Below are 16,216 nucleotides of genomic sequence, written 5' to 3'. Positions count from 1 at the left end.
TCTATTCTCGTGACTGCTCCTCTACCTTGGCCGCTATTTTCTTTCTTTTCTTCTTTTGGGGTATGATATATATTCCATGTGACGGTTCTCTAATTGAACTATGATTTATTTTGAACTTTGAAATTTCCATTTTGATTTGCAATGCGGTTAGTGTTGTTGAAGACGGAAAACTTCTGTTGTCATGGCGCAAGAGAGATGGTGGAGGAACCTCAGGAAGTCTTATTTTCTATATTTAATAAAAATAAAAATATAGAAAATTTCTATATTTATTTTACCAAATTCATTTAATCATTTGTAATAATAAAAATTAATTCTATATTTAATAAGATATATTTTTTAAGTTTTCTTTGGTGATAAATATTTCGAATAAATTATTAATATAAACTATATTTTACAAATAGTTACTTGTTTTCTTATTCAAAAATTACAATACCAAGCATTTTAAGCATAAAAACCACGACCACGAGGTAAGTGGCCAACAAATTACACAGCTCGCAGGTAGGATTTCAATGGAAGAGACAGGAAAGGGACAGGTAGCTTGTCCCACAGATTTAAACTTGGATCATCCATCCGCCCATTTGGACCAGAATATAAAATAGGACAGCCGAAAATTGGGCAAAAGGTCCACTAATTTGACCATTGATCGAATTGCAAGAATTACCTTGAAAAGTAAGAACTGTGAATACAATCAGTCCCAAATAAATAATAAAAATTTGTGAAACCGACTAGAACTTCAATTTCATATCATAATTGACGATGCCCGCCCCTTTGTCCTACTAGTGGCACCTCGCTTGGAAGAATGAAATCAAATTATATCCCTTTCTAAGTCTGGAATGGAATCCCATTCAAACTCCTGCAGTTGCAGTCATCACCAATATTCATTGGCTAATTCATCAATAATGGATGATGGGTCTCTACAGACTGACTAATTAATTCCAACACGCTTTACTAATGCCAACATAAACACAAAAAATAAAAAATAAAAAACCAACCAAAACTTTGATTTCTGGATACCAACCAAAAACAATCCGTTCAATGCAAATCCGAAATCTAGGCAGCTCTCTTTCTATACTCTGAGATTTCCGTTCGATGGTTGCTTGGCCACATAAATTTGCTTCATTTTTGCAGAGGAAAAGTTCTTTTCAGCTCCAGACTGGTTTCTTCCCACGAACCCAGTTCTCCGGTGGGACCATTCACTGCCACCTGAACTATTCTTTTGAGAAGCACCACCTCTCTGATAATTGTATCCAGAAGAATGACTGTATTGCTGAGCGGATGATATGCCCTTGTGATGCAACGACGATTTTAAATTGGTGCCTGCATTATTCTGACCACTGTTGCTGCTGCTACTGCAATTTTTAACACCAGTCTGTCCAGCATCAGTAACCGATAGGCTGTTAATGTCAACATTTGGCACTGAAGCCCCGGAACTTACGCAACTTGAAGAATCAACTATTCCAAGCTCATCCGGAAGTTGGGTGACAGTTGCATCCGCGGACACGGTAAAATTACGCTTGTGGTCGGATGCTACAGAGGCTTGTGATCCAGGAAATCTATTAACTGAAAAAGTCGGATCAGAAGATGATGCATGACTAAAATGAGAAGGAAGAATGCCTTCCGCCTGCTGCTGCTGCATAGGCATGGATAGAGGCACAGGCTGGGCAGGGGATACTGAAGAAGGCCACCGAGTTTGGACTGACATTTCAGGAGAGGCCTGCAAAAATATTTAACACCAAACCATCCTTAGAACTCAAGGACACAATTGTACAACCTATAGAACCTATAGAACAGATCCTGTTCAAGTAAGGTTGTACAAGGAAAAGAAAAAAAAAAGAGGTAACTGATCACCGGAACTGCCAATACATGCACTATACTTCATTGCTTAGGACCAGAGATACTGTTTACGAAATATATAGTCTTGGACCCTACATTTCTTTCTAATAATATGTCTACAGTCCGCAACACAAATGTTCTCCCTCAGGAGGCGCACAACAAAGAAGGTGCTGAAAGAGAGTAATAAAATCAACAAACTATACCTGGAATGGAGAAACATCAAACATGGCTAATGGAGAAGCCATGGGCAGCAGGGGCGAACCAGGGGCCAAATGCTGGATTGGAGGTAAGTTGGCGGGCATACGTTGAGCCGAAACCATATTCAAATTTTTCTGATCCCCATCAACGCCCAAAGAAGAAGGTCCAGGGCTATGCTTCCAGTCATGCTGTTTTCCAGAAGGAATATACGTAGCACCCATGAAACTCAAGCCAACTTGCCCAAACTGTCCAACAGGAGCAAAGTGATTGTATACAACCATGTGCGGAGGACCTTGAACCCCTGGGATGCCTCCAGGACTTATGAACGGACCAGTAAAACCAGTAGGTGGCCCATAGAATGAATCGACACCAGAATGACAGTGTTTCCAGGATCCAAGTGGGCCAGGCGCTGGTGCACTGCTCTTTTGTGTTTGAGCTTGGGTGGTGGGTACCGACTCATCATGGGGTCCAAACGTAAAGACAGGACCTCCTAACATAGGATTAATCTCATAAAAGGGAAATTGGGAAGGCGAACCACCAGGAAAATGTGAAAGCATCTGGCTTGAAGAATTCTGTGGACTAGGCAAAGTTGGCCACAGGGAAATTGGGGGAGTTTCAACAGACAAATCTGCAGGAAGGGCTACGGTAAGAGAGTCATCCGCCCTTGTTTTGCTGGCTAGTTGCTGATCACCAGTTGAACCTGTAATACAGTAACCATCAAAGTCGTTTAACCAAAAGTACAAACAGAATAAAAGGTAAAACGAATCATAATAATTGCACCACAGCTGCCACACTACCTGTTGCTATAACGTTAATATCGCCACTGCCAAAATTATTGGTATCAGAAACTGACACAGAGCATGTGCCAATTCCATTAGTGACCATCTCGTCACTACTGATAGCTGCAACAGCAACAGCAGACGCAGCTGCCTCAGCTTCAGCTTCACTATCTTCAATATGAGTACAAGATTCAGGGCGATGCTTCTCTTTCTCGAAGAAAAGATGGCAATCATTCTCAGCACCAGAGAGTTTGTGAGGAATTGAGATGTCCGAGTGACAGAGACCAGTGGGGGTGCCAATCCCAAGCAAAGTGGAACAGCTACCAGGAGGAAGAACAGTTGGAGATGTGACTGCACCTGCATACATAATTGAAAAGAGAAAATTTGAATTAATAAACTTCTTCTTAAGTTCAGATTTTGATGCATGTGGTTCTTCCAATACTCACCGAACTGAATTTTCTCCCCAGCAAGCAGAGAACTGATTGGATTAGCAGCAGAAGAATATGACCTATCCATCGCTAAGATAGATGGCGATGGCACATTAGTATCACCAGCTGGAGGATGTAAATCAAATTGAGCAGGCTTCATAGCCTCATCAAGTTGGGTTTGTGTCAGGGCAATAACCTACCAAGCAGTTTGAAAGTCTATCAGATATATGAAATATAAACAAGTATAATCACATAAGAAGAATAGATCTAAGCAGTAAGTTTAATCAGCTTGAACTTAAATAAAGATTTAACCCTTCTTGCATTCAAACTGAAAGAAATAAACATGATACATCAATAATATAACACAGAACCACAGCAACACAGCAACACAGCAATTCTGAAGTTGCCTATGGAGATCCGTCAAAGCAAGTGATGAACAAATAAGAGTCAACAAGGTCAATTTTCAAATCCCATATTAACATCCACAAAAATATGTAATGACCAGAATAAAACTCAACGAGGTCATCATTTCCACCTCTGTACCTGTTGATTTATGCGTGAATTGCCCCAGGAAGCAAAAGATGATTGAACATTATCCAGAATATCGTCCTTCTTATCAAACATCAAGCTTGAGTCAAGATTTCTTCCATCATTAGTTGCCAATGCAGGGCCACTCGTCTGGATAGACCTACGAAATAATTTAAAATATTTACCCAGGTCTCAAAGACGATGCAGGTAAGTTCATAACGAATACCAACCTAGCAGTATGTGATCTCTCAGTCTGGGAATCAGATTTTAGAGCAGGGGTCCCAATTGGGGCCAATGGTTGAGAGACAACTGGAGGACTAAATGCACTTGACACCACAACATTTCCTGATCCACGTACTCCTCCATCAGCAGCAACAAAATCAGATCGAGTTCTTTTAACTGTTTCTGCTTCCTTAGGGGCATAAACTTTGCTTGAACTGACTGAGGATAATGCACTTTTCAAAGTAGATCGACCTTTCCGTGGGATCTAAAAGAGTATTCATCAAATTTATTGAAACTAGAAACTGGCAATAACAATAAGAATTAAATAAAAAAGAAAAGGAAGACATATAAACCTTTGTGTTGTGGGACTTCGCCTTGATCTCCTTCTCTCTTTGTTCACGCCTATCATTCAGCATCTGCCTTTTTGAACGCACCTCAATGAAATCATCCTCATCACTGGGAGCCTCGATGCCAGGTTGCTCAAATACACGAATGATTCCACTCTGCAAAGGGGTATCAGCATCCTCCCCAGAACAAATATTCCTTCTGAAGCTACCTTCTCCAGAGTATTGGCTTCCCTGGCTCTTGCCCAAATACTCTTTTTTCACTCCCTTTTCAGATCTATTACCAGCATCAAGCTCTACGGAAGTGCTCACCCCAGAGCTTAATCCTTCAGACTCTAATGCTCTTTTTGATGACTTATTAGACATGATAACCTTCCTAGTCCCATTTCTGGCAGAACTGACTGCAGTTCTTCCACTAACAGTTGGCTTATCATCTACCCCTACATGGTTCGAAGAAACTTGGCTATTAGACAACTTCTTGTCTGCAGTTTCTCGAACACGAAACTCAGTACGTGTAATATTGCGCCTAGGCCGCCTCTGAAATCCACCAGTTTCTAAGCGAGTAGATTCAGAAACTGGGAATGGCAATCTGGATCCAGAATTTTTTACTGTAAAGATGTATTTTTTCCCTCTTCCACCAGGAAACTGGCCACGACCTTTTAACCCGCTCGAACCCTTATTTCTTGAAGCAGAATCAAATGATCCCATCCCATCCTGAGCTCGACCTTCAGATTCTTTTCCCCTTGATACCACATAATGATTATCTGAAGTTGAAACATGGAGCCGATGATGTTCTGCTTGAAAACCTGGTTCGGATCTGGAATTGCTCTCATCAATGCAAGAAACTGCAGCTTGATCTTGTGGAGACACAACTTTGCTTTCCATACTTTCTGTTAATGGTAATGACTTTGACTCCCCTGATGGATTCACATTCAAGGATCTTGAGACAAGCCCTTGTTGGTTATCCATCGAAAAAGGCGACGAATCATTTTTACGTGAACTATGAGCACAGGTTTCCTGAGAAGGATGAATGGACAGGCCATCTCCTGGGTTTTTATTTAAAGAAAAACCAGTTTGAACAGTGGGGGCAAATGTCAGTGGTTGAGGAGCCAAAGGCAGTACACCTGGAGAGACAGAAGATGTATACCTTAGCTGCCCAAACTGGAAAAGAGGGGGCTGTGATGAATGCATATGAGTCATAGATTGAGTAATCTGAGGATGCAAATGAAGAGGCATCTGTATAGAACCTATCTGTATGGCTGGTACAGGAGATGGTATGAGAGAAGGACCTGAGAACAACCCAAACTGAAGCTTAACAGGAGGCTCAGCTTGACCAGAAACGGCACTTGGCACAATAACTTGACCAGATATAGATTGTGAGGCCATGGAAACTGAAGATGAGATTGGCTGTCGAACAGATACACTAGATCTGCAAGAAGCATTTCCTTGTTCGGTAATTTCAGAGTCTGGCAATGCTTGTGCAGTTTTAGACTGCATAACCAAGTCCTGCATCTCCTCAGGGTCAATCCTTATTTGAGAAGAAGCATCCACATATTGACAGACTTTATTACCATCAACTTGCAATCCTTCAGAAGATCCCCGCTCTTCTCTGATGTCATTTGAAATTTCAGAAGCGACATACAAATTTTCCTCATTTCCTGGAATTCTTTCAAACTCATCATTTGGCATCCCCACTTCAACGCCTTCATTAAAACCTAATACCAAGTTATCTAACATATGAGGTGATCCTTTATCATCTAGATGCAAATCATCAAAATCTGGTACAAGGTCAATGTTCTCATCCTCTCCTTCATGAACTTCGTCTTCTTCCTGATACCCATCATCATCTTCATCATATTCTTCCTGTTCTTGCACATGCTCGTCTACAGCACCCCATTCATCTTCATCGCCTGTAGATACCCTAGTAGAGGTAATCATGATCTCTTTCCCAGCCTTGGCTGGTACAGCAGAATCATTATCCTCTATTGACAATGTGCCTTCTCTACTAGCTGATAAAACAGGAGAATCTCCAGAATCATCCAAGTCCTCATGAGATAGATGAGTTGGAGAGGTCGGGGGGCTAAAAACAGAAAGGGTTGACTGTGAGTCACACCGCAGTGTTGTGTTGCCATCAGTCTTCTGCTCCTCATTCTCACCATTCTCTAAATTAACATCAATTATCTCAGGAAGTGCACGGTTTTCATGATGAATATACATTGTCTGAGCAGTAGAAATATTACTTGCCGGATGGTCATATTGTATCTCACTTTCAATATCCCTGGGAACAGATTCATATTCATTCCTGACAGAAGATTTCTGCATAGAAGCTACAGATGGAGGAGGAAGGACACGAGGTTGCCTCTGGGAATAACGTGACCTACCAACAGAGTAGGACCCATCAGTCTCAGAAATTGGATTTACACGTTCAGGGTAAGGAAAATAGAAGTTGTTGTGACCACTCTCTTGCCTCCATCCATGATCACCAAAATTCTCAACATTATCCTGAAAATCGGAGTCGAACTCTTGGGTCCTGTTATAATGATCGACACCTCCAGAAAGGTTAGGTCTCTGCCCTCTTAACTGAGAATATTCATCAGATTGTGGTTCTGTTATACCTCTCCTATGAGATGTCTTGGAAGTTGTAAATGCAGCTCCCCCATAAAATTCTTTCCTAGAAGATACCCGCCCACCAGTTGATACCTCCCGCCTTGGGCCATTGTATCCAGTACTTTGATCCTGTAGAACAAACTGAGAGCCACTTCCTCTCTCGTAAAAATCTCTCCTCCATGAATTAACAGACTTGCCTCTATCCACAAAGGAAGGAGAACCATCTCTAGAAAATTGAGATCTAAGGCCTACCTCAGAGGACCTATTTATGCTAGAAGACTCAGAAGAAGCTGATGTAGTGATTCGCTCCACCATCTTTTCACCATCTTCCCAATCAACTGTGTCTACCAACCTGGAAACATCTTTTACAACACTTGGAATTTTCTTTTCAGGAATATCTGAATTCGAAGTACTTGATTTCACAGCTTCAGCCTGCCTCTTGGCTATCTTTTCCTCCAATTCTAAAAGTTTTAGCTTAGCAGCCTGCTTTCTTCTCTCTTCCTCCAGAAAAATCCTCTGTTTTTCTTCCTCTCTAGCTATCCGAAGTTCTTCAGCCTTTTGGATAGCCTCCAGTCGTTCTTGCTCAGCTCTCCAGGCTGCTTCTCTGGCTTCTTCTTCAGCTCTCCTCTGCCTTTCTTCATGTTCCCTGGCAAGCCTCTGTCTCTCTTCCTCTTCTCTCCTAGCTAGTTCTAGAGCTCTTTCTTGCTCCTCAATAATTCGCTGTCGCTCCTGCTCTTGAATCTGTTGAACTCTCTCAAGTTCGGCCTCAAAAGATTCCCTGACAGGGTCATGAAAATCAGTCTGCTTAATCACATCCTTCTTCCTCTTAACAACCCCAACAAGACCAGCAGTAAAAGGATCTCGTCCATCAAAACTAGAGGCTCCAAAATCTTTCATAAAAGGATCTTCCATGTAAGGTTTCTCAATCTTTGCAAATGAACGTCTATCCCTGCCAAAGTTCAGCAATGGCTCATCAGCAGGAATTCGTTTTAAACCCGAAGAGTATGACGAGTTAGCAACTGATGTATTATGTGTTTCACCCCTGAACCTACTGTGTTGCTCACTACCATATTTGTCTTTTACAGTCCGATCTGGTTCCTGAGAGCTATAAGATTCTGTTGCACTATTCCAAGTTTGCCGCCCATTCTGTCCAAATCCAGCATCTCTCCTCCCATCTTTATTAGCATGTTCTCGGAAATGTGAAACGTGCATGTTATCAGCATTTGTTTCTCGATCAACACTAGTGAGCCTTCCCGCAATAGCATTTCTATCATTACCATTGTCTGAACCAAATCCATCTTTTGGTACAGGATTGTTTTTCCGAAAGTTTCCTCCTTCCCAGCCATCTCTACTGGCCATCCTGGAATCTCGACCATACGGGTCCACTTTATGAATATCACTGGAATGGAACTTCCCAGATTCATCATCCGGCAGATTCCATCTCTGAGAAAAATTATGAGTGGGCTTGTGGGGAAGAGAACTAACCCGAGGCATGTCAAAGTCCCTCTCCCAATAAGCCTCGCTCTTGGGGTGCCCTCGATCCCTAACCCTGTCAATCAAACCATGACTTGTATCACGTTCATCATCAGCCCAGTCTGATCTAGGATTCATTGACACGAGTGGTAAAGGACCTGGGAAAATGTCTTCCTGCTTCCGAGATGATTCTGGTGACTGGAAAGTCCCAGAGCTGAAAGAGTTGCCATTTTTTGCATTTTCACTACGAACACTTTTCTGCGAAGACTGATAATTTGAGCGGGCATCTATTCTTGAACTTAAATGAGCAGAATCCCTCTGTTCTTCATATGAACCTTCAGACACGTGTTTCAACTTAGAACTCAACCCATCTCTCTGTTTCTGAGAAGGCGCAGCTGCAGAAGGTAACGTTGCTTGCAACGAAGGGAAATCCTCACCTCTCAAAACGGGGGATTTTTCAACTGCAGCATGCACCTGAGAGGAAGCAGAAGTAGACACTACCGGGCCTGTCATACCAGCACGAGCAGAAGGAGGCATATACACACTACTCCCACCGCTCACCCCATCAACACTTCGCAAAGAAGGATCAATTTTATCAACTATATTAGCACTAGGCCCTTCTTTCTCTGGCAAATCGTTGGTGCGCGGCTTTGTCCAACCCATACCAGCTGAAGTTGGCCTCTGTCCGTTTCCCAAAACCCCTCCACCAGTTGGGCCAGTGCCTGAACCCAAAGAATCAAGTCTCTCATGCTCCTTTCGCAAAGAAGGCAGATTCAAGGGGGGTGGAACAGAAAGCTTCGGCCCAGGTTTCTGGGAACTACGGGGCCTCGACAGGACCACCATTCCTCCGCCGACCCCATGACCACCAGGTCGCGTTCGGTTTGATCCATAAGAATTGGAATGAGATGAATGATGATGATGATGATGATGATGATGATGAGTCTGTCCATACGATTTGTTGAGATTCACGGACACAAACTTGGTCCCGACGCCAGGATTAGCCATCGCAGGGTGCACCCCAAAACTCTAATCCGCTTGGCGGATCCCGATTCCCGCCAAAGCATCAAAAACCTAACTTACCGTTCTTTTTCTAACAGAGGCGACTCAAAGATCCACCTTTTTTCACAGATCTTAAAGCAGATAATCGATCGCAAATAGAAAAGAAAAACTAATGAGAAGAATGATAATAACAGGGGGGGGCCGACGGACTCTCCCTATCCCTGATGAATAAAATAAAAACAGAAATTAGTAAATATTACAGATTTCAGAAAGGTAAAATAAAACCGAAGCGATCTTAAATAAAGCAAACAAATGAATTAGCGGGGCAAGAAGTTGCGGCCCTTGGTATTAGGGTTTGAGTGGAATGCTAAACGTAAAACCAGATACGACGAGAATAAAGAGGGAGAAAGAGAGAAATAGTAGAAGAAAGAAGTTACCTCCAAGATTTTGTAAGTTAGAGAGCTTAACGTACGCGGCGGATAAGACGTCTACAGTACGTCAGATGAAAGAAACCTACACTAACCAGAAGAGGAGGAGGAAGATGGGGGAGAGAACAATCAGAAAATGAGAAAATTAATAAAAAGAAGGAGAGAGCTACCAAATACCCAAAACCACGATAACCAAATAATCAATTTTACTTTCTTTTTTTTTCTTTACTTCAATTCTGATTTTTTGCCCCATCATTTTCTTTTTCTTTTTTCTTTTTTTTTTTAAAAATCTTTAAATAAATAAAATATATATATATATATATATATATATATATATATATATATATACTTTCTTTTTTCTATTTTACAATTATATACCCTTACTCTACTCTTACTTCTTCTTAAAACAAATAATAACAACTTGATTAACCACTATTCTCGAGTTTTTTAAAATGAATCTCTTCCTTTAAAGTTGGCACTACAATTGTGAATTGATATTTATTATTATATATATATATAGATAGATAGATATATGCAGTTGATTTTGTCTAATAAAAATTAATACCAAGAATGCTAATTAAAAAAAAAAAAAACTTTATATCTTTTGGTATGTATCTTAATTCTTAAATTTATCATTTCGTATAAATTACTGGTTTTATTTCTTATAACAATTACTTTATAATAAAAATATATATATCATAAAAGATTAATTGCCATTCAAATCGTTTAGATTTTGTTGAGTGTCTAGCTCTTTATACCGTGGATTTTGAGATCTTAAATTAAAAGGAAAAAAAAAAAAAAGACTCGTCATACTCATAATATCTCAAACTTGGAAGCAAACGGACAAGGGCGCTGTGCTGTAGCGCAGCGACCATGGCAATCGATCCAATTGAAGCATTCTCGCCTCCCTCTCACTCATCTTCCCATTTCAGGTATTGGGGTTGCTTCTTCCACCTCTTGAATTTTACAAACTTGTTTCTCCATATTCATCAATCCCCATTTTGTTTCACTTTCTCAGTCAACAGCGCCACTTCTATGTTGCCGTTGATAGGCTCCAGTTTAAGATGGTCCCCTTCTCTCAATCTATGCTCATACACATATCTTTGATTCAAAGTTCAATGTTTAGTTGAAATTTTTTGTTGGGTTGTAATTTGCTTGGTCAATTTCTTTTCTGTTCCTTCTGTGCGTTGTGTTTTGGCAGGAAACCTTAGTGGGCTTGTTGGACGTGGCCGGTCGCCGTCCGTCGTTGCCGATGATTGTGTGTTGTAGTTCTCGTGACGAACTCGATTCTGTCTGCTCCGCCGTCTCCAACCTCCAATACATCTCATTGGCCTCTTTGGTATCGTTATTTCTGCTCAATTACCTCTTCTAGCTGAAATTCTGAAATTGTTCTAGAAATGCCCATGCCTGAGCCTGATATGCAATTCTTTTCTGCCACTCAACGAATAATTTGATCTCGAATCAATTACTGACCTGAATCGATCTTCAACGTATGAATTGCCAATGTGATAGGACACTTGGATTAGGAGTTGTGAACTCACCTTGAACAGATCAGTTCTATAGACTGTAATGTTTGTCCGGTCCTAGTTCTATAGATGAAGTGCTTTGATGGCTTGAGTGCTATCGATATAATTGAAAGCACTCATATTAATACACTTGGATCAGAATCTAATTATTTAATTTCAGTTGGTAATGAAAACCAACTGACGAAAGTTGAAATTAAACAATACAGATAATAAGTGTGCTATGTTAATTCAACTTAAGGAAGCCAGGTGACAGAAATTTTATCAGGTTAGAGTTAGAAATGATTTTAGGGCAGTAATTAAAGTGAGGGAATTTATTTTGGCGATTAGTTATAAGTAGAGTGAGTAAGAAAAGATGGAAGCAGGCAACTGTTTAGACAGATTTGGTGAGTGTGTTAATCAATAGAGAAGATGTTTCAAACTTTCTAGTACCTCAAACATTTTAGCTTATTGTGTAGTTCTTTTGTATTTTATACTTATATATTATGCCAGTTATTCAGGTTCTATCACTTGTTTGCAACTTAGCGTACTTTTCTTTCCATGGCTGATTTTTGCTTACATGTGTATAATGTTATATTTTGACTCTGGTTGATATGGTTTATATATATATATATGTGAAAACAACAACTTTAACTCAGAAAAAAAATGGAAGTATACACGGGAATACAAAAAACTTATGTTGATGCAGTAGCGTAATGAGTTAATTATAACAGTTCAGTATAATTGTTTTAGTTTATTTTAAGTACTTAGATGTTAGATCCTACATAAATAGAGGATTAATATCTTGTATTAGCATACATTGAATTGTAATAAAGTCTTTCTAGTTATAATTCTTGGAGGATTCTCTGCTTGTGATTTTGGCTACACCACCCATTTTAATGCTTTTTTTTTGTTCAAAGCTAAGAAATTTTTGTATGCCTTCTGGGCAAGTGATGATTCGGTCACCCTATACAGTCTGTATGCCGTCGGTTGTTGTTCCTGTTGTTTGTTTTAAGATCAAATTTTTGCACTTGTTTCTACTTTCTTTTGCCAGGGGAAATTGCCCCTTTCTTTGATTAAAATCTTACACCGAGTACCATTTGTTTTCTTCCTTCTTCTAGTCATTACTCATGTTGGCATACATATGCGATAATGACAATTCTGTGATCACTCTGAGGGTGGATGAGACTTACTGTATGACATTGATGAAATGTATTTATTCCTTGGCATATTCAGTACAGTGACCTTGCCGAAGCAGACCGTGCACTGATTTTAGAGAAATTTCGGCAAACAACATCAAGGTGGAGCCAAAAGTTCAGTTCTCTATCAGAAGAAAAATGTGAGGGTGAGAAAGTTGGAGAAAAATCTCACATGATTGTAGTAACAGACGCCTGCCTTCCACTTCTTGCTTCTGGGGAGTCGCCTCTTTCTGCCCATGTTTTGATAAATTATGAGATACCAACAAAGAAGGTGCAGTTTTCAGACTACAGGACTATATGAACTGATAATTTTTAAAAATATGCATTAGATTATATCAATGGGTATGACAGTGATGTCCAGCAGAAGTTACAACTGGTTTCTGCTTCACTCTAAATATAATATAACTTTTTTATAGCCTCTGTATTGCTCCTGATGTGCATCTGAAATCATTTTTCAACCATTTGAATTGTGGTTGTAGCTCTGTGTTTCGAACTTCGATTTCTATGAATAAATTGCATGTATAATGTATTGACTGTTCCTATTCCTGAGGTGGTACTGGTCAGTTCTTAAACAAACTTGTAATACCACATATTTGAAAAGTTGTATGAAGTAAACTCACAAGCAAATTGTTAATTTATTGTGACAGCACTCAGTGCTCCTAAACTTCATGTGGTTTTTATTGCAGGAAATATATATGAGGCGCATGACTACCTGCTCGGCCTCAGGTTGTTCTTTTATACTGCAACGGATTATAATATAAGTTGCCCAGTTTAGGTTTCTTCTTCATACACAAGAGTTGCTTCCTTTGCGTTTTTATGCAGATGGGATCTTGATCAACATGGTTGTTGGAGGAGAAGTGGTAACTCTCAAAAGCATTGAAGAAAATAGTGGCCTTGTTATTGCTGAGATGCCCATTAATGTAAGTATATTACTACTTGCTTTCATCTCCATGTCTTTGATGGATATAAATTTTTGCTTAGGTAATCATTCTCAGATAATTATTCTGATATTAATTGGTCTTTTTCCTACAAAACAAAAAAGTCGAACTGAAGTTGGAAAGTTTGCAGATTTCTGAAATTTTGTAAGGATGTCGGCTACAATGGAACATCTAAGGACAACACAGAAGGTTTGATTAGAAGGTGTTTTACCCCTACCAACTGATCATTGTCAATGATAACTTATGTTGGTTGATCTGTACTTGAGAGAATTTTCCAGTCTATTGAACAGGGGGCTATTTATCGAGAGAATGGAATGCTGAGATAATTTGGTGTTCAAATTTGGTTTATTTTTCTTTTCTAATATAGAAATTCAAGTTGGTAACCCTTTTTTTATATAGTTTTTGAAGATTAAACTATAAACACCATTTTTCACCCCTAAATTTCTTATTTTATTATCTACTTTTTACCAAAGTTTTCAAAGATCAAGCTAAGTTTTAATTACTAAAAAATATAATTTTAAAATTTTAAAATTTGCCAATAATACAACTCCTTTATCTAAGAAAGAATCAAACCATTGTGAGAAATTTAGAGGAAATAACTTGACTTTCAAATATGAAAAACTAAATGATTACCTATCAAAATCTTACCATTAACCTTGAAAGGTTAATTAACGTGGCATTGGTAGCCAAGATTTGGGATATTTGCAAGATTCTTTCTACACATTGCCGTGCTAATAGTTGATGTGGTTAGTTTATAATAATAGTTCATGATTTCAATCTAACTTGATTGGTTTGGGTATATACCTTGGAGGAGAAGTTCAAGTTCAATTTCCTACTATTTGATTTTGTTTCAAAGTTTGAATTAACCTAGGTTTAGGTTCCCAGCCTTAGTTAAAACAAAATGTTGGATTTATAATCAATTATATTTTAAAATGTGAGATACATTAATAGATGAATGATTTTGAATGATAACGAAGGTGTAGAATGATATACTTACAAAATGTAATTGCTTGATCAAGTCATAAATAGGTAGATTTTAAAAGTAGGTAGATTTGAAAAGTGATCACTTAATTTCTCTCTCCAACGACATAGTAAATTAAAATATCGTTTTGGTTATATTCGTTTTTCTATTGAAGTTTTCTTCAAAATGGGACTAATTAAAAAACAATATTTAAGAGACAATGATTGTCCTCGTGTCTTACTTTTATAGGTAGGAAAAGAGATCATCCCACAAATTTAAATTAAACATAAAAAAGAGGCAGAATTTGTGACAATGTGCAACCAGTTGTTATTTTGTTGACCTGATTTTCGTTACAATCCAATCCACTACCTCGCACCCCTCTCTCTCTCTCTCTCTAACATTCACTCTTAACCCATGTGAGTGACAACTGACAACCATGTCGTTTAACACCATTTTTTTTGTAATTAAGATCTTTAAAATCTACCTCACATGCTAACACACAGTAATTTAAATTAACTCCTTAAAATCTCTAATCTTACCAAACAAGTAAGGGAAAAAAAAAAAAGAAGATAGAGAGTAATTCTGTAGTAGATATTATGAAACCCAGCAACATGTATTATGGAAGTTCTAATTTATCAAATAAAGCTAACAAATATTCGAAGATAGTGTATAGATATATCTGTACTTGATTGGTTTATGTTTGGTTTTAAAAAGAAATCAAAGTCTAGGGAGTTGTCTTGTTAATTAAATGTCATTTGTACTTAGTTTTGCATTTAAAAGACACAAACCTTAGCCTTTCCACATGGCCTATTGGGGTGGCCAGCTCATTATTTCAATTTTCAACCTGCCAGTCAAAGATTGCTTCAAATGCCTTCCGCCATTGGCAGCAATTAAGTTCTTTTCCAACCACGCCATCCAACCATCTCTATTATCAGCTTCGTTTCAATATTTTATTTCCTCTTTTTATGTCCACTGACATTTTAACCGGATTAAAAAATTACAATATTTAATCTTGTCCTTTGTGAAGGCACCCAAGTGTTGCACCGGAGCTATAAATCCAAGTATAGTTAAAGGCAGCTTGTTCAGGCGTTTGTGGGGAGAAAGTGTACCAAATGAATGATGGCTTGCTTGGACACGTACAAGAACAAGTCAGATCAGAAGGGACAGTTCCCTCCGATGAGCCCAAGACTGTCCTTTTCCAACGACTTCGTCGAATCATCCAATAATCCCTCCCCCACCAACACCACCAACAATATTCAGGATCCAAAAATCCTTTCAAATACTCCCCCCTCCGACGACTTCGAATTCTCTCCAAATCCCACTAATCACACCGCCATGACCGCCGCCGACCAGCTCTTCTTCAAGGGAAAATTATTGCCCACTCTCGGAGACGAGCTTCTCATTGACGACGACGAAGACATTGCTCCAGTGCCCCCGAAAAGTGGCCTACCAAAATGGAAGGAGTTCTTGAGCCTGAAGAGATCCGTTGTTGATGGGCGCTGCACGGCCACCGATAACAACAAAAACATCGACGCCAACCAAGGCAAAATCCCCAAATTGGCCCTCTACGATAACTCCTCCTCCCATCTTCCCATAACTTCCTAGTTCCTAGATCAGATCCATTGCTATCTTAATTGCTACTCTTTTACCTTTTTCCCCACTCTAAGAGGAATTGTGATGTTGTCGATTTTTTTTTCTTAATCAGCTGGATGTTGTTGTTCATGTACAAATTTATGTAATGTTTTTGTTTGGCAATTAACATTTCTTTCAACAATAT

The 16,216-nt window shown here is 39.2% G+C and overlaps 3 protein-coding genes across 10 annotated transcripts; 2 read left to right on the top strand and 1 right to left on the bottom strand.

Moving 5' to 3' along the window:
• Positions 1–611: 611 nt before the first annotated feature.
• Positions 612–10,016, bottom strand: LOC103484772 (uncharacterized). Of its 2 annotated transcripts, none has more exons than XM_008442054.3 (8): positions 9,849–10,016; positions 4,342–9,632; positions 3,997–4,253; positions 3,782–3,926; positions 3,257–3,434; positions 2,829–3,167; positions 2,037–2,731; positions 612–1,714 (listed from the first exon to the last, which is right to left on the bottom strand). In XM_008442054.3, exons 2-8 carry the CDS (start codon positions 9,415–9,417, stop codon positions 1,067–1,069), a joined length of 7,338 nt encoding a protein of 2,445 aa, XP_008440276.1. In that variant the 5' UTR covers positions 9,418–9,632; positions 9,849–10,016; the 3' UTR covers positions 612–1,066. The 2 variants fall into 2 exon arrangements, with proteins under 2 accessions (XP_008440276.1, XP_050944715.1); XM_051088758.1 differs by having other exon boundaries at positions 4,342–9,542; positions 9,849–9,988.
• Positions 10,017–10,619: 603 nt separating this feature from the next.
• On the top strand, positions 10,620–13,817 carry LOC103484771 (uncharacterized). Of its 7 annotated transcripts, none has more exons than XM_051088756.1 (7): positions 10,622–10,771; positions 10,858–10,930; positions 11,041–11,178; positions 12,578–12,811; positions 13,227–13,266; positions 13,363–13,460; positions 13,583–13,817. In XM_051088756.1, the coding sequence occupies exons 1-7, from the start codon at positions 10,713–10,715 to the stop codon at positions 13,589–13,591; spliced, it is 651 nt and encodes a 216-aa protein (XP_050944713.1). In that variant the 5' UTR covers positions 10,622–10,712; the 3' UTR covers positions 13,592–13,817. The 7 variants fall into 7 exon arrangements, with proteins under 7 accessions (XP_050944710.1, XP_050944713.1, XP_050944711.1 ...); XM_051088755.1 differs by having other exon boundaries at positions 10,623–10,771; positions 13,609–13,817; XM_008442053.3 differs by having other exon boundaries at positions 10,625–10,771; positions 10,858–10,906.
• Positions 13,818–15,558: 1,741 nt separating this feature from the next.
• LOC103485334 (uncharacterized) lies at positions 15,559–16,044 on the top strand. The gene has a single exon (XM_008442885.1). It carries the CDS (start codon positions 15,559–15,561, stop codon positions 16,042–16,044), a length of 486 nt encoding a protein of 161 aa, XP_008441107.1.
• Positions 16,045–16,216: the final 172 nt, after the last annotated feature.

This window comes from Cucumis melo, chromosome 8 (genome assembly GCF_025177605.1).
Source record: "Cucumis melo cultivar AY chromosome 8, USDA_Cmelo_AY_1.0, whole genome shotgun sequence".
Taxonomy (NCBI): domain Eukaryota; kingdom Viridiplantae; phylum Streptophyta; class Magnoliopsida; order Cucurbitales; family Cucurbitaceae; genus Cucumis; species Cucumis melo.
Note: the sequence above shows the minus strand (reverse complement) of the source record. Positions and strands in the feature narration are given on the sequence as shown.